Here is a 21,946-nt window from a genome sequence, read left to right on the forward strand (position 1 = left end):
CAGGAGGTCAAGGCTGCGGTGAGCTGTGATTGCGCCACTACTGTCCAGCCTGGGCGACGGAATGAGACACTGTCTCAGATAAAACAAAAAAATCTAAATCATTGTGACTGATTGAAAGTAAATGTTCCAGGTTCCACGTTATTTTCATGTCATGTTTCTACTTTTCAAAAACTACCATGAATTTAAAATTGTCTGTAGTTCTCTGTGGAACCTACGGGAGAGCAAGAGACACGGGGCGAGGCTGAGAGGACAGGAGACGTGTGTGATCCACTGTGGAATCCCACGGTGCAGAGGGGCTGGGGTGTGTGATCCACTGTGGAATTTCACGGTGCCCAGGGGCTGGCGTGTGTGATCCACTGTGGAATCCCACGGTGCAGAGGAGCTGGGGTGTGTGATCCACTGTGGAATCCCACGGTGCAGAGGGGCTGGCGTGTGTGATCCACTGTGGAATTTTACGGTGCTGAGGGGCTGGTGTGTATTGATTTGCTGTGGAATCCCATGGTGCAGAGGGGCTGGTGTGTTTTGATCAGCTTAGTGATGGGAAGGTTGGGTCACTGGTGTCCGATGAGGGGCGTGCAGTGAACCCCGCAGCTGGGACACAGCATTCTTTGGGCCAGACTTCACTGCCTGGGGGTGTGTCTGGCTCGCTGGCTGTGAGCCTGGCCTCAGGGACGTTCTGAGGTCACACCAGGACTTGTACTTTTCCTGAGGGCTCTGAGCATGTGCCAAGGACTCACTCGGCCTAACACGGGGCTCTGTCTGGTGCACGGCTGTGTCTGGGAGGCCACAGCGCCAAGGCAGGAGCCTTGCTGAGACCCTTGGGTTTGGCTCTGAGTTTTCTCATGTTTGTTTCTCGCAGTGTACGAGATCTGCAGAGCTTGTCGGGACGTTCGTCAGCCCTGAGGTGTTTCTGAAGCTGATCTTATCGACGCTGAAGAAGACGCCTTCTGCCTCCGGCCTTCTGGTGCTGGCCTCCGCCATGCGAGGTTGCCCCCGAGAAGCCCTCCAACCGCACCTGGCAGCCATCACCACGGAGCTGGCACAGGCCCACATCTGCCAGGCATCTGAAAACGTAAGACCACTTGGGAGAGGGGGGATTGAAGAAGAGGAGCTTCCCCTGCCCGGCCGTCTGCCGTCGTAAGGACGTGTCTGTGGGTCCGCCCCGTGCCGCCGGACTGGGCCGTCGGAAACACCCAATGACGTGTCTGCAGGTCCGTTCTGTGCCGCCGGGCCGGGCCGGGCCGGGCCATCAGAAACACCTGCGGTAGCCGGGGTGCCCTTACCAATACCCGTTGTTCCAGGGCCTCGCCCTGCGCTGTGCAGAGCCCCAGCCACAGCCACAGCCACAGGCGGCCGCTCACATTTACATTCGTTGCTGCCCCTTTCTTGGCCACACTGGCCACAGTTCACATGTTCGATGACTCAGGAGGCGTCCACGGCCGGGACCCGCTGGCCCGTGCTGCTGGAGGTAGATGCGGGGTCCACGTCATCCCACCTCTGAGGAGCGTGGTCGCACATCCGCCATCCCACCCAGTCCCCACGGTACCTGCACAGATCGCACGTCCTCGGGGGGCACTGGCAGCCTGTTCCCCATCAGCCCTGTCTGGCGTTTCGAGCTGTGCTTCACACAGCCCAGCCGAGGATTTGCCAGAGACATTTGTTTAATTTTAAATTGAGCAGCAAATCCTTGAGCTCAGAAGCTGAAACAGCCTGGGTAGTTGGGCTTAATTGTTTGGAATAATCCATAGTTGTATTCCATGGAAGAAGAAGTGATGACTTTGCTTTCGTTTGGAGGTGAGTGGTCCCTGTCAGTGTGTGTGTTGGACTCAGCACCCCAGATCTTTCTAGGACACAGGGCTGCCCCCACCAGGCGGCCGTCCCACGCAGGGAGGGCCTCAGCTCGCCCCTGGAGGCCGGCACTTGCTCCGGCTCGATCATTTCCGGCGGTTTCTTTGGCCCCAAAGCTAGCCTGGGGCACGGGGACTTGCCGCTGTGCTGTCAGCCCGGCCCATCCTGTGTCAGGCTCCCTCTCCGTCCTCAGAACGAGAAGTGGGGCTGTTGACAGTCATTTTTGTAAACTGTTTTAAGAAACCTGTAAGCAGTTCCTGGAATACACAGAGGGAAAGAAACGGAGCTGGGGTTGGGAAGGGAGCCGGGGAGGGGGCCGGGCCGTGTGCTCATGGCGTTTCAGCCACGTTCCAGCTTTTCCCAAAACCCGTTTTTAACACATCGTCAAATCTGTGTCAGTTCTGCGCTTTCCTTTACTCACAAGGTGTTATGAGGATGCCTTTGATTTCTGTACATAGATTTGCAAGCCAGAAGCATTTTTCCCTGGAAGGGCATAACTTGAAAATGTGCACAGGTGCCTAAATCCTTATCTCACAAACTTCATAGCAAAGAAAGTGTAGTTTTCACATCTCCATGTTGGTTACAGGAAAACGGAATTGTGTCGTCCCACAGTCATGTGTTTGGCTCCCCATCTTCCAGTTTTATCAAGGAAAAATTTACTCACAATCTTTCAAACAGAGACCTCTTTCTGACAAAGTCCAGTCACACAGGACTGCTGGGAAGCCATCCTCAACCTTCCAGGCTGCGAACGTGTGTCGGCCCTTTGGCCAAGGAGCCAGTCACAGTGAAAACCCAAGACGTACATTTCACTCCTTTCTTGTTTTTATTTTTATTTTTTTGTTTGAGACGGAGTCTCACTGTGTCACCCAGGCTGGAGTGCAGTGGCGCGATCTCGGCTCACTGCAAGCTCCGCCTCCCGGGTTCACACCATTCTCCTGCCTCAGCCTCCTGAGCAGCTGGGACTACAGGCGCCTGCCACCACGCCCGGCTAATTTTTTGTATTTTTAGTAGAGACGGGGTTTCACTGTGTTAGCCAGGGTGGTCTCAATCTCCTGACCTCGTAATCCACCCCCCTCGGCCTCCCAAAGTGCTGGGATTACAGGCGTGAGCCACCACGCCTGGCCTCTTGTTTTGATTTTTTTTGTTTTAGAATTGATCCTCCCACCTCAGCCTCCTGAGTCGCTGGGACTACAGGTGTGCACCATCACACCTGGGTAATTTTTTTTTTATTTTATTTATTTTTATGTATTTACTTTTTGGGATGGAGTCTCACTCTGTCGCCCGGGATGGAGTCTCACTCTGTCGCCCAGGCTGGAATGCAGTGGTGCGATCTTGGCTAAGCGATTCTCCTGCCTCAGCCTCCCAAGTAGCCAGGATTACAGGCGCGCGCCACCATGCCTGGCTAATTTTTGTGTTTTTTAGTAGAGACAGGGTTTCACCATGTTAGCCAGGCTGGTCTCAAACTCCTGACTTCAAGTGATCAGCCCACCTCGGCCTCCCAAAGTGCTGGGATTACAGGTGTGAGCCACTGCACCTGGCCCCGTTTTACTCCTTAACAGACTTATTTGGCAAGAAAGGGTGAACGTACTCAGGTCTCAGTCAGTCAGGTCCGCGGCTCTGTGCTCTTCCGCGGCCGGCCAGGCTTTGTTTGTGTCATGTCATTCGGGAAGTCGATTATGTTTCCCACAATTATTCTCCAGTAGCTATGAGAACAGGTTAAAAATGTCTTTCAAGAACAAACCAAAATTGTTTTAAAAGCCCGTGTTTAAACAGAGAAGTCCGTGAAAATGTATTCTAAACTGAGCCTGGCTTCAGTCCCTGCCCTGCGGTTCACAGGAAATCTGGCTTTAGCAGTAGGTACTTCCAGGTGTCTCGGGCCCAGTAGGGCCCCTGGAGCTCGACGGACGGGAACTGGAGTCTCCTGGGAAGGAGTTTAGGACAGGCGCCTAGAGTGAGGAAATGGGTAGCTCACCAATTCGCTTCTCACGCAGGGAAGCCAGCAGTTCTGGGATGCCATTGCCATTGTTGAAATAGGAGTCTCTTGTGCTTTTCTGAATTGAAAACTTTTGCAATCTTAGATAACATTATTTCAGAAAACAATGTTTGAAATACTCAGTATTTCAAAAAATACTGAGAATTATTTCCTGCTGTATCTTTTTTCTTTTTCATTCTGTGTGTGTGTGTTGTATGTAGGCAGACACTGAAAATTGTCTGGTCAAATATAGAGAAATCTATAAATGTGAAGTCTTGTCACTTCCTCAGAGACGGTGCCGCGTTCGTGCAGGAGGGTGGCACTTGCTGCAAAGGATGCCTGATTCCCCGTTTGTTCCTGCGCTTGGAGGTGTGGTCAGCCAGGAGGGGCTGTGTCTTCTAAACGCGCCTGCCTTTTGATTTTAACCGAAAAGATGATAGCTCCTGAAATGTACATGACAGGTCATTCTAGAAACTAGCCACATAGTGTCCTCAGAAGTCAGCCAGTTAGTACAGGCCTCAGAGAAATTGGGCTGCGGGAAAAATCAGGAATGGAATAAAAACAAATCTGTGGCTTCTGTGGGAGTTGGGGCCACGACAGGGCCACACAGCTCCGCCAGCTCCAAGGTAGACGGGGCCACGCGGCTCCGCCAGCTCCGAGGTAGACGGGGCCACGCAGCTCCGTGTCTTCTGTGGGTCAGGGTGGGGCCAGGGTGCAAGGACCAAACGCTGCCGTAATACAGAGGGAGTGTTTTGTTTAGTCTTTCATGATTTACATCAGTGGGGAATGAGGCTTAGAGTTTTAGAACTGATTAGGAAATGTAGAACCAACCCATTGTCTAGCCAAATAATTACCAAACGTTTTTGAACTCGCACCCCCATTAGTAAAAACAGTTTTTAACATAGGCCTCCAATATACGTACACTGTTGATAAATCATGTGTTTAAATTACATGGCCACTGTCCTAACTCACCCTGTACTTTATGAAACATACATAAAATAGACATTAGAGGGACGTTATAAGAAGTAAATACAGGCCAGGCGTGGTGGTTCTTATCTATAATCCCAGCACTTTGGGAGGCCACGGCAGGAGGATCACTTAAGGCTAGGAGTTTGAGACTGCAGTGAGCTGTGATTGCACCACTGCACTCCAGCCTGGGCGACAGAGCAAGACCCTGTCTCTAAAAAATAAGTTAAAATTTATTTAGAAAGAAGTAAGCACACGCAAAGCTTTAGGAATTCTTGGGTCCAGCACACGCTTGCTGTGTTGCGGGCTTCAGATCCTGGCTGACTCACAGTGGATGAGGCTGGAGCCGGGAGGGGAAGCCATTCAACCAGCGCAGCCTTAGGTGCAGAGCTGAGACTCCACCTCCCCATCAATCAGGAAACACTTTAAACCATAAATTTTATTTGTCTTTCTTAAAACTTGGTGTTATAGAAATACCCAAAAATGCACAGAAGAGGGGCAGGCAGCAGAGCGAAGGTGTGCCAGCTTCAGTGCTGACCAGCCCTTTGCATTCATGTTCTGCCTGCCTGGAGCCACTTTTCTTTTTAGCTTTGGAGGGCAGGGAGAACTCGGGTGTGTTATAAAGCAGATAATGCAGCGCGCCCTCATTTCCCTCACAGGTACCGTGCTGTGTGCATCATGCAGCTTCTCGACCACATCGCTCAAGTGCCTGTTCACATTTCACAAAATAAGCACAGATTCCTTAGCTCCCAGTCTGTGTTCAGTTTTCTCGTCAACAAGCACGCCCTTTTATGGTTGACGTGCCAGCACCCTACGTCCAGTGCCTGGGGGCTGTCCCTGCAAGGGCTCTCCCATGCCCGCTGCCCCTTGTGAGCCATAGACTAGGAGCCCCGGGCGGGCTCTGTCAGCCCTGGCACTGGGGCTGGAGCCCTGTATTAGTCCATTCTCATGTCGCTAATAAAGACCTACCAGAGACTGGGTAATTTATAAAGAAAAAGGGGCTTAATGGACTCAAAGTTCCACATGGCTGTGGAGGCCTCACAATCATGGCGGAAGGCAAAGGAGGAGCAAAGTCACATTTTGCATGGCGGCAGCAAGAGAGAGTGTGCAGGGGAACTGCCCTTTATACAAACGTCAGGTCTCTCGAGACTTACTATCATGAGAACAGCACGGGAAAGACCCACCCCATGATTCAGTTCCCTCCCACAGGATCCTCCCAGGACACATGGGGATTATGGGAGCTACAGTTCAAGATGGGATTCGGGTGGGGACACGACCAAATTGTACCAAGCTCTGACGGTGCCGCCGGTCTCTTCCAGGACCTCTACCTGGAGCGCCTGCTGCTCTGTGTGCAGGCTCTGGTGTCTGTGTGTCGTGAGGACTGTGGCACAGCCAGCCTACAGCTCATGGACGTGCTGCTGACCATAGTGGCCGTTGCAGGTGCCACCGGCCTGAGGGACAAGGTAAGGCTGACGCAGTGGCTGCTGCTTGACCTAGTGGAGCTCACAGCTGGAAGGCATCTCTAAGTGAGGTGAACTGTCTCCCACGCATCCCCTCTGTGCTTGAGCCCCAGGCCTCAAACATGTCTGACCAGCAAAGACCAGGGATTGAGAACCTTGCGGGTGAGTCCCCGGGCAACGGCCTTCGGGGCAGCCTTCCAGCTGCCAGTGTATTCTGGCATCAGGGAGTGGAGACAGCTGTTTAATGTTAGGGTCTACAGCAAAGAAGCAAACAAGAAATAAGACATAACCTTGAAACCTGTGCACTTGAGTGGGGTTTAATAGTGCACATGTCGCCTGGCGCGGAGGCTCACGCCTGTAATCCCAACACTTTGGGAGGCCGAGGTGGGCGGATCACCTGAGGTCAGGAGTTTGAGACCAGCCTGACCAACATGGTGAAACCTCGTCTCTACTAAAAATACAAAAAATTAGCCGGGCGTGGTGGCACGTGCCTGTAATCCCAGCTACTCAGGAGGCTGAGGCAGGAAAATCGCTTGAACCGGGGAAGCAGAGGTTGCAGTGAGCCGAGATTGTGCCACTGCACTCCAGCCTGGGCGGAGCAACGGAGCGAGACTCTGTCAAAAAAAAAAAAAAAAAGTACATGTGTTGACTGTGAGTCGAGAGAAGATACCGTGATTTCCCACTCTAACTGCAGCGCAGCGTTCAAAAGTACTTCTCACCCGTGGGCTCCCTGTTGATGCCCAAAAATCATCTTTTTTCTTCAGTGGAGTCTCACTCTGTCACCCAGGCTGGAGTGCAATGGCGCGATCTCTGCTCACTGTAACTTCCGCCTCCCGGGTTCAAGTGACTCTCCTGCCTCAGCCTCCTGAGTAGCCAGGATTACAGGTGCGAGCCACCACACCCGGCTAATTTACATTTTTAGTAGAGACAAGGTTTTGCCATGTTGGCCAGGTTGGTCTCAAGCTCCTGACCGCAGGTGATCCACCTGCCTCAGCCTCCCAAAGGGCGGGGATCATAGGCGTGAGCCACCGCACCCGGCCATCACGCCCCAAAATCTTTTAGCCCCAACCTCCTCGTGGGCTCCTAGGGCCGCCGGAGGCCCCAGTGTCTGTCTGCCTCTCTGGAAGCCGTTCTGTCTCTGTGGACAGCCCCTCTCAGCAGCTTCTCTCTCTGGGAGATTCACGGCCTGAATGTACCACGGGGAACCTGGTGTGGAGGAGGCTGCTACTCTCCCCTCCCCTCTTGGGGCCTCTTTAAAAACAAGCTTCCCAAGGGGTGTGTGTCTCAGCAGACGCTGTCACTGTTAGGGCCTGAGGTACCAGCAAAAGCAAAGTCTTTGCCTGCTGGTCATGGGGGAGGAAGCCAGGCAGCCCCAGATTCAGACTCCAGGCTTGGGGCAGTGGCCACCGGGGAGCCTCAGCCCTTCCTCTGTTCCTAAGCCCCCAAGAAGAGCAGCCAGCTAAAAGTAAAAGGCGGCCACGGTTATCATCTCTGTCCGCCCAGTTACTTTTACCTGGAGGTCTGGTCTGCTGGGCTTAACTCTTTAAGCCACTTGCCTGCCCCTTACCGCCTCAGAGGAGCCCTGTCTGCCCAGGCGGATACCCAGTGTCCGTGTAAGCCCGAGACCACCTGTGCTGTGTGCGTCCCAGTGTGCACAGTGCCTGCTTCATGATTCGCTGCAGAGACGGCGTTGGTGTGAACGGGATCAGGGTCTCACCCTGCACCCGCGGCTCTCGCTCTCCTGCATCCTGGGCGGGGCTCCCTGTGGCAGCCTCCCTCCTGGTTATCCTGGCAGGCCCGGCCTGTGTGGTTCTTACACGTGAGGGGGATAGTGAGTCCCGCAGGCAGGTTTGAGCCCTGAGTGTTGGAATTGTCTCAGTCTCTGACTTGTAACCTCCAGGCACAGGAGACGATGGACTCACTGGCCATGGTGGAGGGTGTCAGTGGCTGCCAGGACCTCTACCGCAAGCACATCGGTCCCCTCCTGGAGCGGGTGACCGCGTTGCACCTCGACTGGACCGCACACTCGCCAGAGCTCCTGCAGTTCAGTGTCATCGTCACGCAGTCAGGTGAGCCGTCCCGACAGCTGGCGAGCTGTGCCTGGCCCCACTCAGGCCACACACCTGCTCCCCCAGGTGCTCAGCAGGTACCAGCGCCGACCAGCTGAGCTGTGGTTCACTGAAGCGTGTTTTTTTTTTTTTTTTTTTTTTTTTTGAGACGGAGTCTCGCTCTTTCACCCAGGCTGGAGTGCAGTAGCGCGATCTCGGCTCACTGCAGGCTCCGCCCCCGGGGTTCACGCCATTCTCCTGCCTCAGCCTCCCGAGTAGCTGGGACTACAGGCGCCCGCCACCATGCCCGGCTAATTTTTTGTATTTTTAGTAGAGACGGGGTTTCACCATGTTAGCCAGGATGGTCTCGATCTCCTGACCTCGTGATCCGCCCACCTCAGCCTCCCAAAGTGCTGGGATTACAGGCGTGAGCCACCGCGCCCGGCCACCAGGCTAGTCTTGAACTCCTGGGCTCAAGCCATCCTCCTGCCTCAGCCTCCTGAGTAGCTGGGACCACAGGCACCCACCACCACGCCTGGCTAATTTTTGTATTTTTTGTAGACATGGGGTCTCTTTATGTTGCCCAGGCTGATCTCTCCTAGGCTCGAACAACCTTCCCACCTCAGCCTCCCAAAGTGCTGGGATTACAGGCATAAGCCACCACGCCTGGTTTAAAACTGCATTTCCCAGTGATTATTTTCTCTGAGCCCCATCTGAGCACACACATGTGTGGTGCTCTCGGGAATCAGGGGCACAGCCTCAAATATAATACAGTATTTCCAACATCATGTCCTTGGGAATACAGATGATTTTTATTTTCTTCTTTATTTTTTTCTATGTTTTTCTAAGCTTTCTCTAATGAGCATGCACTACTGTAATAAACAGAAGACAAAAGCATTAAAACAATTTTTTAATAGGAGAAATTTTTAAATTTCTCATTTACAAAAGTTCTATGGGAAGATACCTTTTAAATTTTAATTATTTTAAACATACAGAAAGGGATAATTTCTAAACTTTGAGAGGACGGGGGATCTACAAAGATGTCGATTTAACTATATACATTTGAACCAAAATAAAAGGAACATTAGACCTAGGAAAATATTTGCAGTAAGTACGACAGTGTGAGATCTTCGGTACATAAAGCTGACACAAAATGAGAATAAAAGCATTAAGAGTTGGGCACGGTGGCTCACACCTATAATCTCAGCACTCTTGAGTCCATAACTGAGCAGCCTGCTCTGATGATAGAGGCTGAGGCAAGGAGGCTCACGTGAGCCCAGGAGTTGAGGCTTCAGGGAGCTGTGATTGTACCACTGCACTCCAGCCCGGACAGCAGAGAGAGACCATGAGTCCAAACAACAAAAAGCACTAACTCCCAAACAAGCAAAACATCCACATTTTATAAAAAAGAATTAATACAACTAATAAGCAAATAGAGTGGGAACTATCCAGCCCTTCTAGTCATGAGGAAATATGAATTAAAGACTAGGGTCCCGCCGGGCGTGGTGGCTCACGCCTGTAATCCCAGCACTTTGGGAGGCCAAGGCGGGCGGATCCCGAGGTCAGGAGATCGAGACCATCCTGGCTAACACGGTGAAACCCCATCTTTACCAAAAATACAAAAAATTAGCTGCGTGTGGTGGTGGGTGCTTGTGGTCCCAGCTACTCAGGAGGCTGAGGCAGGAGAATGGCATGAACCCAGGAGGCGGGGCTTGCAGTGAGCCAAGATTGCGCCACTGCCCTCCAGCCTGGATGACAGAGCGAGACTCCATCTCAAAAAAAAAAAAAAAAAAAAAAAAAAAAAAGACTGTAGGGTCCCATTTCTTCATTTATCCAATTAAGCGAAATAAACAGCTTCTGCTCAGGGTGGCTGAGCTGGGAGTGCCAAGGTGCTTTTCGAAAGCCGTGGGATGGTGCGCATCCGGAATTGCCAATGTCTTCACTCCTTTCATCCAGCAATCACATTCATGAGAATCTATCCTTCCAGTTCTAATTATGGAAAAAGCTATGCACCCAAAAATATGCATCCGGGCATAATTTAATAGCAGAAATTGGAAGTGACCCAAATACCTCATACGAAGTTAAATACATAATGATATTTCCATAGAAGAAATGCTCTGGCAACCATTAAAAACAATTATCCTAAGCCTTTACAGCAAAATGGGAAGACGTGTAGTGTGATATGGAGGGAAAGTGAAGCCAGTGCAGAAGCGTCCGTGCTGCGAGCAGGTGCGCTAGTGCTGGGAGGGCAGACACGTGGCCCGGGCGGAAGTGTCCGTGCTGCCAGCCGGAGCGCTAGTGCTGGGAGGGCAGACGCGTGGTCCGGGCGGAAGTGTCCGTGCTGCGAGCAGGCGCTCGCGCTGGGAGGAGAGACACGTGGTCCGGGCGGAAGTGTTCGTGCTGCGAGCAGGAGCTCGCGCTGGGAGGGCAAACACGTGGTCCGGGCGGAAGTGTCCGTGCTGCAACAGGAGCGCTAGTGCTGGGAGGGCGGACACGTGGCCCCGGGCAGAAGTGTCCGCCAGCAGGAGCGCTCGTGGCCCGGGCGTCAGGTTTGAACATTCTTGACAGCAAGTGGCCCACCCCTCAGCGTGCTTCTTCCTTCCCATCCCAGGAGTTGGACGTGACCTGTGGACATTTGGCTGTTCTCTTTCTGTTTTTAAGCCAGAAACTCTGCCTTGTTTCTAGTTTAAGATGTAGAGAGGGTGAAACAGTCAGAAACTGGATAAGAAGCAGCGTGGTTCTCGTGGCAGGGCGGCACTTGGCCCGAGACTCCTGCTCTGGCGGGAGGCAAGTCAGGCGTCCCAGCAGCTTCCATGCAACTCCTCCTGCCCGGCTGCGTGGGGAGGCCCTCCAAGACACCAGCTGGTCTCACCGCGAGGCCTGAGCGAGGCCTGACTTCGAGCCAGAGCAGCGAGTACATTGCGTCTCCGTGTGGCAAGGGCAGGTGGGGGTCTCAGTGCACTACCGAGCAGCCTGCTCTGATGACTGGCGGCGCCAGGGAGAAGGCTCGCATCTCGGGGTCACCAGCGACGGCTCAAGGTGACGCACAGATGCTTGGATAAGCCAGTGGACACTCCCTCTACACTGGCCCGGGGCCAGAGCGCCTCTCTCTGTGGCCCCAACCCAGTCCCCACCCTGAGCCTTCAGCTCCTGGGCCTGCAGGCTGAGCCTGGCAGGAGACGCTGCAGGGACCCTCGGAGCTGTCCTTACCCTGTCATTGATGAGGACTTACAGGGAGGCGGAGCGGTCCTACTGCAGTGGGGACCCTTTGGGGCGTAGGATGCACAGTGCAGGCGCCCACGCCTCACGCCCACTGGAGAGCAGCCACGGTGCAGGAGCTTGGCCCTGAGTGTGGGTGGGGTGAGGGCTGCAACGCTGAGGAGCAGGTATTAAACAACTTCTTTCACTAGAACAATTGATTTTGGTGGTTATTTCAACTATTGCTTGACTTTAATTTTTCAAAAAAATTTAGGAAAGTTTAAGAAAAATGGAAGGTTATTTTGTTTTTGAGACGGAGTTTTGCTCTTGTTGCCCAGGCTGGAGTGCAATAGTGCGATCTCAGCTCACCGCAACTTCTGCCTCGCAGGTTCAAGCAGTCAAGCAGCTAGGATTACAGGCGCCCGCCACCACGCCCAGCTAATTTTGTATTTTTAGTAGAGATGGGGTTTTCTCCATGTTGGTCATGCTGGTCTCGAACTCCCGGCCTCAGGTGATCCACCCATCTTGGTTTTCCAAAGTGCTGGAATTATAGGCGTGAGCCACCACGCCCAGGTTTGGTTTTTTGTTTTTGTTTTTGTGTTTTTGAAACAGTCTCACTTTGTCACCCAGGCTGGAGTGCGGTGGCACAATCTCAGCTCACTGCAACCTCCACCTCCCAGGTTCAAGTGATTCTCCTGCCTCAGCCTCCCAAGTAGATGGGACTACAGGTACACGCCACTATGCTAGGGTAATTTTTGTATTTTTAGTGGAGTTGGGGTTTCACCATGTTGACCAGGCTGGTCTCAAACTCCGGACCTCAGGTGATCCTCCCTCCTTGGCCTCCCAAAGTGCTGGGATTATAGGCGTGAGCCACCATGCCTGGCCAAATGGAAGGTTTTCATATGGAAAAGCATGATTTTGGGGAGTTAAAATTTTCTGCTGCTTTTCTGTGATAATCACCTCACTGATTCAGAAAGAGGAAGTGGGGAGGTGGTGGCCGATAGTGCCCTCTCCCAGGTGGGAGCACCCGAGCCTGGGCCTGTGCTGGATGGGGCCACCTCCCGTCTCCTGAGGGCCGTGCACAGGAGCCTGTGCTGTGTCTTGCAGGCCCTGCCCTAGGAGAAGCCCTGCCACACGTCGTGCCCACGCTCAGGGCCTGTCTGCAGCCCTCCCGAGACCCGCAGATGCGCCTGAAGCTGTTCTCCATCCTGTCCACTGTGCTGCTCAGAGCCGCGGACACCATCAACTCCCAGGGGTAGGTCCGGGCTCTGCCTCTGCACGGCCCCCAGCTGGGGCCTGGGCCAGGGGTCCCCATCTCCCTCCCCAACAGTTCGCTGAGCAAGGGGGTTCCCACCTCCCCAACACTGCACTGCGCGAGGGGGTCCCCATATCCCTCCCCCACGCCGAGTCTGAGGTGGGCCGGGGGTCCCCACCTCCCTCCCCCACAGCTCTGTGGGCGAGGGTTCCCCACACCAAGTGTAAGGTGGGCGTATGCAGTGACCCCTGAGCTTAACTGGCCCGGAAGCAGCTCGTCCATCCTCACTGGGTAAACACAAGCTCTCAGTAGGGAATGCACAGAGAAGCACTAAGTCAAAGTCATCTCTGTGTGGTCATTAAAATTCCAGTGAATGAAAAAGTTTTAGGGAACATTAACTATTAATGGCTTATGTATTAGCTGTTCTCTGTTTTAAAAGCCTTTGGGCACTTTTCAAACCTAACAAAGAATTGATTGAATTACTATTGATGGTCAAAGTGGTAGAAATACCTCTCTATTATCTAAGAGAACGTTTAGGTGGCATTAAGACCCCGAGGGCTTTGAAGTAAAGGCAAGAAGCATGGGGGCCCCCCAGGAGCACTGGGAGGGGCAGTGGAGGAAGAGGCCCCGCCCGGGTGCCGCTGCTGAGGCAGCTCTTAGGGCCCTGCCGCTTACTTTGTTAAGAGCAAAAGGTGCCATCAGCTGGGTCCCAACCCACGGCTGTGCGGCTGGATCTGGGCTGCATCAGCACCGGGACCCGCCCTGGCAGCACATCTGTCAAAGCGGAAAGCAGTTCACACACCGGAGCCTCAGGTGGAAAGAATCCGGGCATTCAGACTTTTCTCCTTCATGACCCTCATCTCTGCTCTCGGCCTCAGCCCGCCTGTCGTACTGCAGGAAATTTTGTTTCCTGCTTGTCTTCAAAGACTTCAGGGCTTAGAACGGACCATAGAAAGAGATGAACCGAGAGCCGTGGCAGCCTTCCAGCTTGCAGGCTGATATTTGTGTAGATACCATGCAGATAACACGGCAGGGTCCAGGCCCTTCCCTCTGGAACTCACACCCGGCTGTATTTTGGGAGGAACCGCTGGGCAGGTTCTGCCCAGGAACATTTAACTCTGCGGAGCACGGTTTCCACATCTGGGCTGAGTTCCCAAAGAAAGTGCACCTAACAATGTCTTGTGGAAGGCAGTTGGTGTCAGGAGAAGTAAAGTGTTCAAATGGCAGTGATTTTAATGAACTTATTAGCTACTTTAATAGGCAGGAAAGTTTTTTTTATCCGTTTGGTTTTTATTTTTAGAATCATAAAATAGCGAGTTGGCTCTGCTGAAGTAGAGATGGTGGGCGGGGAGTCGCCGCTGACCATCGTCTGCGCAGAGCACCTTCCTGCTGCCTGCAGCTGTGAGCACCGGCTGTACGCAGGTCCCTGCTGTGCGGGTGCCCAAGAGGGCTGAGGGCTGCATCTGCCGTGGTGTCTCCACCTTGGACACCGTGAATCATGAGAGGTTCTCAGGACTGCCTCCCACAGGCTTTCTGTGTCTTACCTGGGACACTCGGGACTAGTTGTGTTTAGGTTTTTTTTTAATTCTGTAGTAATTGCATTGTAGAGCATCCCTAATCCAAACTTTAGAAATCCAAAGTGCTCCAGTGAGTATTTCATTTGAGCGTCATGTCAGTGCTCAGAAATGGTCAGACCCTGGAGCACTTTGGATTCTGGAGCGAAGGATGCTCAGCCTGCATCTGACAGAAGATCCAGAGAAGTGGCTGCGAGTTCAGGGCAAGAGGCTCCTGGCTTTGAGGCTGCACCGTTTCTGGGAGTCGAGCCCCATAGTGGACCTCGAGTCCCTCTGTGAATAGGGATGTGCTCAGGCAGGGAACCCGGAGCACCAGCCGCTGGGCCTCTCACTCCCTGGCTCCCCAGCATCTTCGAGTCCTACGGGCCTGGCTGTGCCCGGCCCTGGTGCCCATGGACTATAGTGTCTTGGGGTCCTGCAGGCCTGGCTGTGCCCGGCCCTGGTGCCCATGGACTGTAGCGTCTTGGGGTCCTGCAGGCCTGGCTGTACCCGGCCCCAGTGCATGGTGGCAGGTGCCTGTGATCCCAGCTACTCAGGAGGCTGAGGCAGCAGAGTCATTTGAACCTGGGAGACAGAGGTTGCAGTGAGCGGAGATTGCGCCACTGTACTCCAGCCTGGGCAGCAAGAGCGAGACTTTGTCTCAAAAAAAAGGAACGTGCCTCGTTCAGTGGTTCGATGGTGGTTCTGATGGACACCCAGAAGTTCTGATGGAGCTTCTGTCAGACACAGGCTGAGCATCCTTCACCCCAAAATTTAAAAAAAAAAAAAAAAACAATTTTAAAAAAACCTAAGCACTCCTAGGTGGCGCCCGTGTGGCACGCCTGGCCCACACTTGGACCCCGCACCCTGAAGGCCAGGACTTCCAGGCCGTTTCGTGTGGTCACCGTGGAGCAGGCGCTGGGTTCGTTCATTCCTGTGAGCTCTCTTGCAAGTCACGGTGCCGAAAATGGCAGCTCTGCTTAAAGACAGACACACGCCGGAAACCTCGCTGAACGCACGTAAATCACGCTACACCAATGTCACTTTCCATGTCTGCTCATCTACCTGGCTGGTCCCGACATGGCCCCTGCTGAGAGCAAGCCGGTGGCACCTCCAGAAGAGGAAGGGACGCTGTGCAGGCTTCACGGACGTTGGAGTGCTGTGGGCTGTGGAGCTGGTCTTGGAGACCAGAACCACCTTTGAAACATACCATGGTGTTGGGATGTCACTAATGAGTGTGTCATTTTGCTTTGAGTTTGTCTTGGTGGCACGTTGACCTGACTGGTCACCATCAGAACGAAGTCACCGACGGGGTGGGAACTGCCCATCTCTCTGAGCTGCGGTCCTCGGGCCCCTAGGACTGCACCTGTGGCCCTCCCATCCCGCCTCTCTGAAGCCGCAGCGACTGTCCTTGCTGGACGGAAGGTTCTGTGGCTGGAGAGACTTCGCCTTTTTCTGGGGGAGGGACGCAGATGGGAAGGGGCTCACTGGGCGCTGCCGACACCATCGCACCTGCCCTCGCCCAGGCGTCGCTCAAGCCTCCTTTTGGAGCTAGGAGCAGCGAGAGGCTGAAAGTGCACCCCCGGCCCGGCCTCTGGCTCCTTCTCTGGAGAACAGGAGCCGCAGGAGAGGCCAGCTGCACAGGCACCGCCGTCTCCCGGGTGGGGTTGGGCCTGGAGGAACCTCCCACTTCGCACTCAGAAGCAGCTCCTGAGAGGAGGAGGGGCCTCGTGTTTTGGGGTCGAGTTCATTTTCCTATTTGGCTCCCCCTCAGCCCCATTCATCCCCAGACCGAAACGTTCCTTCCGAGCTCCTGTCTAGCCTCCTCATCCGCCCTCTCCGCTCCGGTTCCAGGCAGTTTCCCAGCTACCTCGAGACGATGACAAAGGACATCCTGGCCCCCAATCTGCAGTGGCATGCGGGGAGGACAGCTGCGGCCATCCGCGTGGCTGCCGTGTCCTGCCTCTGGGCGCTCACCAGCAGCGAGGTCCTGTCGGCAAAGCAGGTATGGGGTTCCCTGCGTGCTCGGTGGACACCGGCCGGGGACTGCACAGGCTTCCTGGCGCCCGGCAAAGCTCCCGCAGCAGGAACTTGGGGAGGCAGCAGCTGCACCTCCACCTGGGGCCTGTACCCCAAGAGGCTGTCCCCACACTGGCGGCAGAAGGGCAGGAGCCGGCAGCGGGGCTGCGGTTCAGACAGCAGGCGGGAGAGCGGGAGCGAGCGCGCGGGTCCAGCCAGCCCTGTCGTGCTGCGGGTTTTGCTGCTGCCGATGAGCGTGGGGTTTCTCGGGTTTGCGGCCCAATGCTGGCTACAAGACCAGGAGTCGAATCCCAGGATCCAGGCCAGAGGACAGGCTTGACTTTCTGCATCGTTTCTGTGAACACCTCCAGCTGGTACCAGGCGTCAGAAAACAGACACTGATGCCCGCCCCGGTCCTGGTCGCCGCCCGGCCCGGCGGGAAGGCGCTGCCCCGGGCGCCCGTGCAGCATCAGCGCCACCTTCTGGTGCACACAGGGTGATGCGGTCGGTGCTCCAGCTGAAAGCCCCACATCAGTGGGACCCAGGCGAGCCATGACCCTGGTTTAGGGTTAGTGCCTCACCCAGGAGTTGTAAACAGTGTGCGTATTTTCTAAAAATCAAGTAAGCAAGTTAAAAATTGCTCAAAATCTAAATTTTACAATCAAGATTCAAGCCTACTTTTTAGGTAAAGCTTTCAAGCCCCCTAAGTCCTTCCAGGCAGGAGTGCACGGATGGTGAGCGCCCCCCCCAGGACAGATGTGAGTCACGTCGTATGTGTTTGCTGATTGCAGATACGGGACGTGCAGGAAACACTGATGCCTCAGGTCCTCACCACCTTGGAGGAAGATTCGCAGATGACGCGACTGATCTCGTGCCGTATTATCAACACGTTCTTAAAAACCTCGGGTGGTATGATGGATGCAGAGAAACTCATCAAGATTTATCCTGGTAGGACATTTCTTTTGTTCACAGCCTACGTATATACAGTCGGCCCTCCGTATCCCTGGGTTCCATTTGTATCCGTGGAGTCAGCCAACCTCGGATCAAAAGTATCAGGCTGGTGTGGTGGCTCACACCTGTAATTCCAGCACTTTAGGCAGGAGGGTTGCTTGAGCTCAGAAATTTGAGACCAGCTTGGGCAACATAGTGAGACCCCATCTCAACAAAAAATTTAAAAATTAGCCGGGGCTGGTGGCACACACCTGTAGTCCCAGCTACTCGGGAAGCTGAGGCAGGAGGATCGCTTGAGCCCAGCCTGGGCAACAGACCAAAACCCTGTTTTTAAAAGTAGATGTGTGTGTGTATGTATATATGTGGCTACATATATACGTTTGTGCATTTATACATACAAATACAAATTTGTATGTACATTTGCATATATAAATATGTATGTATTAGGGGCAGAATTCCACAGTTCCAAAAAGCAAAGCTTGAATTTGTTGAGCACCGAGTACAACGTTGAACCCACGTGAAGGAAGCATCATGTGGACGTTGTATTCAGCATTAAAACAACGTTGAACCCGCGTGAAGGAAGCGTCGTGTGGACGTTGCATTCGGCATTAAAACAGCGTTGCACCCGCGTGAAGGAAGCGTGTGGACGTTGTATTTGGCATTAAAACAACATTGAACCCACGTGAAGGAAGCGTGTGGGCGTTGTATTTGGCATTAAACGTAATCTAGAGACAGTTTAAGGTGTGCAGGAAGATGTGTGTGGGTCATGTGCAAATACTATGCCTTTTTTTTTTATCAGAGACTTGAGCATTTGAGGATTTTGGTATCCTGGAGGAGGTGGATTCCTGGAACCAAACCCCACAGATACCAAGGGACGACTGTATTTAAGTTTGGTGGTGGTTGTTTTATAGAAAAAAATAGCAAACATGGCTGGGTGCGGTGGCTCACGCCTGTAATCCCAGCACTTTGGGAGGCCGAGGCAGGTGGATCATAAAGTCAAGAGATTGAAACCATCCTGGCCAAAATGGTGAAACCCCGTCTCTACTAAAAATAAAAGAATTAGCTGGGCGTGGTGGCGCACGCCTGTAGTCCCAGCTACTCAGTAGGCTGAGGTAGGAGAATTGCTTGAACTCAGGAGGTGGAGGTTGCAGTGAGCCAAGATCGCACCATTGCATTCCAGCCTGGGTGACAGACCCAGACTCCATCTCAATTAAAAAAATAGAAAATGCTCCTCTTTGACTTCTGTTCAAGTTGGTACTATGAGAACAAAGGGCAATGACGGATGAAATACCACAAATTAAATGGCACAGCAAGAAGCAAGGCAGAGGTCTCCAAACCAGCACTGGGTGGGGGTGACAAGGCTCAGCTTCCACGCGGCCGGGAGTGGGGCCCTTAAGGGTTGCAGGGTCCCCATAGAGCAGTGCCCTTAGGGTGGGGCGGCTGGAGCTGCCTGTGGGGAGACGGGGCCGGGCCACCCTGCAGCAGGACCAGGGGCACAGCCTCAGTGTCACCGCCTCCTGAAGCCCAAACCCCAGACCAACCCCAGGTGAGAGCAAGCACTGGGGAGGGGAATGGGGTGGTCAGCTTGAAGCCTCCGAAAAGCAGCAGCACTGAACAGTCATGAATTCGGAGAGCCCCTCACTCAGGGCAGCCTGCACACAAACCCCTCAGGACAGGGCCCCCGCCACCCAGGCCATGGGCCAGTACCTGTCTGGGTCCTGTTAAGAACCAGGCCGCACAGCAGGAGGTGAGAGGTGGGCAAGTGAAGCTTTATCTGTGTTTACAGCCACTCCCCATCTCTCTCATTACCACCTGAGCTCTGCCTCCCGTCAGATCAGCGATGGCATTAGATTCCCATAGGAGCGCAAATCCTATTGTGAACCGTGCATGTGAGGGATCCGGGCTGACGTTCCGTATGAAACTAACGTCTGATGATCCATCACTGTCTCCCATCGTCCCCAGATGGGACCGTCCAGTTGCAGAAAACAAGCTCAGGCTCCCATTGATTCTACATGATGATGAGTTGTAGAATTATCTTCTTATATGTTACAATGTAGTCATCATAGAAATAACGTTACAATAAATGTAACGCACGTGAATCATCCCGAAACCATCCCCCCGCCCCGTCCATGGAAAATTGTTTTCCGTGAAACCAGCCCCAGTGCCAAAAAGGTTGGGGACTGCTGCCTCAGAACACCAGAGACCCGGCGCTAAGGGCGGCCTCGTACCCAGCCCGGGAAGGAAGTGCCGATAATAGAACCACCTCAAAGTTACCTTTTTTGAGGCGTGTTTAAGATCCTCAAAAAGCTAAAAGAACAACATCCACTAAAAAACAAATTGAGAAACAAGAAAACAAGCAGAAATAAAGAACAGATGGAAACGGAAACGATCGCTGGGGAGTCCAGTGACACGGAATGCCGTGCTGGCGCTACTGTCAGGAAAACAGTTACCCAGTGAGGGAGGAAGGGGATGGGGTGGGCAGGAAGCAGCCACTCAGGCTTTCCTGATGAGCTCTACTTTATGTGATTATCTATACTTCGTGTATTTATGGCAGAAATCTTTAGCAGTTTTTGAAAGATGGTTCTTACTAATTCCCGGAAATGAATGGAGTCATCGGAACTTCACACTCTGTGCATTGGGTCAACTCTAGACTGAATGTGGCTGAAAACAGAGTTAGTGACATGAAAGCCAGGAATGTGGAATTCCCCGAGATTCCACCTGGAGCCGGCGAAGGACATGGGACACAGAGGGACGCGGGGCCTGGAGTGGGCGGAGGACACGGGATGGAGAGAGGCGCCAAGTGGGCCGAGAGGCTCCCGGGCTTTTCTGAATCCCAGGAGAAGAGAATGGAGGAGAGATGGTGCCTCAGAATCTTTCAGAACTGGAGACAGACATGGATTTTCAGATTCACACTACACGCGGCGCTGGGCAGAAAAACCACCGCCTGCTGAACTGAGGTCCGGGTGTCTTTGTCACTCATTCTCTCACCTTTGCTTTTCTGTTTTTATTCTTTAGTAACAAACATCCTGTTCCCACTGACTCTGGAACAAGTTCAGTCCATGCGACTGTTGGGAATTCACTCACTTTTTAAAACAGGAGCCGGCAGAAAGGCTGCATGCATTTGGGCGTCGGAGCGTGTTTGGGCGTCTGGGCCGCAGCCCCCCGTTTATTTTCACTACAAAAGTTTCCTTGAGAGGCTCCTTGCCCATTAGTGCCAGCTCTGGGCTTCCAAGGGTGAAGTGTCAGACGAATCGTGGCCTCCTCGGCAGGGAAGGGAAGGATGTCCTGAGTTGGGAGCACAGGCACCCAGGCCTCCCAGGACAGACAGACACAAACGTGAACAGCAGACAGGCCAGTGTGAGCCGATTCTGCCTGGCTTAGTCGTGCATGAAAGGAACCCTAAACTGGTACAAAAGTGGACCTGCAGGCCATCCAGGGAGTGACCATCGTAAAAACACAATAGCCAGTGCCACTCTGTGCAATTCCATAGTCAACCGCGCCAGCAGGAGGCCTCCAAGGATCCTGTCCAGGCCCATAGATGTTCGCTAGTGGGACGACCTTGGGTGAGTTGAGCATCTGACTCCGTCCTTCCTCCTGAGACACATGCAGCGAGGGCACCCACTGTGCGGCGAGGGCTCCCGCCATGCAGTGAGCATACCCACCGTGCAGCGAGAGCACCTGCCGTGCAGGGCTGCTTCAGGGTTTGGCGCTGTAATGCCTGGATGCCCTCCGCGGCTTCCTCCTTGGTGCCCGTGTTTGGTGGCTGGAAGGTCCAGCACCCTCAGGGCCCAGAACCCTCAGGGAAGCGCCTGGACATCTGCCAGGAGTTAACCCACTGGGTCCTACTTGTCTCAAAGCCTGGCTTGGTAGGATGGCCTGAACTCTGGATGTTTTTCATGCCTTTCATTACACAGGAACCTCTTGCTGAGAGAGGATCATACTCTCCACGTTGCAAAAGCAGCAGAGACCCAGCCCAGCTCTGCAGCGGGAAGATGGGCCTCGTGCCAGGCGCGGGCAGCCGCCCCTCCCAGCGTCGGGAAGATGGGCCTCCAAGTGGTTTTGCAACTCGGTTGTCTGCGAATCTCCGGATGATGCACAGAAGGGGGTGCCAAAGATTTTTTTAAGATGATGTGAAAAAAAGCATAAATTTGATAAAAATTATGTCCATTAACCTCATAAGTTTCTACCCGTCGGGAAGGATCATCCTTCTGTTTTCAGCAGCAGAAAACTGACCACAGTAGGGGGTTGTCTGTCACTGAGTCCTCAGCTCTGGTGGGAGGGCAGGGTTGGAGCTGGGTGGGGTGGCCGGCTCGGGGATCTGCGCATCTGGGAGCAGGAGGTGGAGGGCCAGGTGAGCACACAGCTGCAGGGAGGTGGAGGGCCAGGTGAGCACACAGCTACAGCTACAGGGAGGCTTTGCGCCTGCAGGGCAGGTTATTACAGGGGCTGCAGCAGGGCCTGGGCCGCCTCCACTCTGTTGGCTGGGGTTCAGGGGTCCCAGGTCACCAGGAGCACCTTGCATGTGGCTCGAGATGCACGGAGTCTCCCGTGAGGTGTGGGTTTCCTAGGACCCCAGGGCAGGTGTCCCATGTGAGTGCGAACTAAATGCCTTTGTGGACATTTAGACGTGAAATGTCTGCTCTAGACTCACACACCTGTCTCGCCCCCTCCTTCCA

The 21,946-nt window shown here is 53.7% G+C and overlaps 1 protein-coding gene across 1 annotated transcript in view; it reads left to right on the forward strand.

The window, feature by feature from the left end:
- The window catches only part of DNAAF5 (dynein axonemal assembly factor 5), a 53,952-nt gene that overhangs the window by 25,934 nt on the left and 6,072 nt on the right, over positions 1-21,946 (forward strand). The window contains exons 6-11 of the mRNA XM_030801388.1: positions 860-1,072; positions 6,106-6,249; positions 8,147-8,315; positions 12,600-12,747; positions 16,155-16,305; positions 17,111-17,267. Coding sequence (XP_030657248.1) covers positions 860-1,072; positions 6,106-6,249; positions 8,147-8,315; positions 12,600-12,747; positions 16,155-16,305; positions 17,111-17,267 — 982 coding nt within the window. The remainder of the gene's footprint in view (positions 1-859; positions 1,073-6,105; positions 6,250-8,146; positions 8,316-12,599; positions 12,748-16,154; positions 16,306-17,110; positions 17,268-21,946) is intronic.

This window comes from Nomascus leucogenys, chromosome 20 (genome assembly GCF_006542625.1).
Source record: "Nomascus leucogenys isolate Asia chromosome 20, Asia_NLE_v1, whole genome shotgun sequence".
Classification (NCBI taxonomy): domain Eukaryota; kingdom Metazoa; phylum Chordata; class Mammalia; order Primates; family Hylobatidae; genus Nomascus; species Nomascus leucogenys.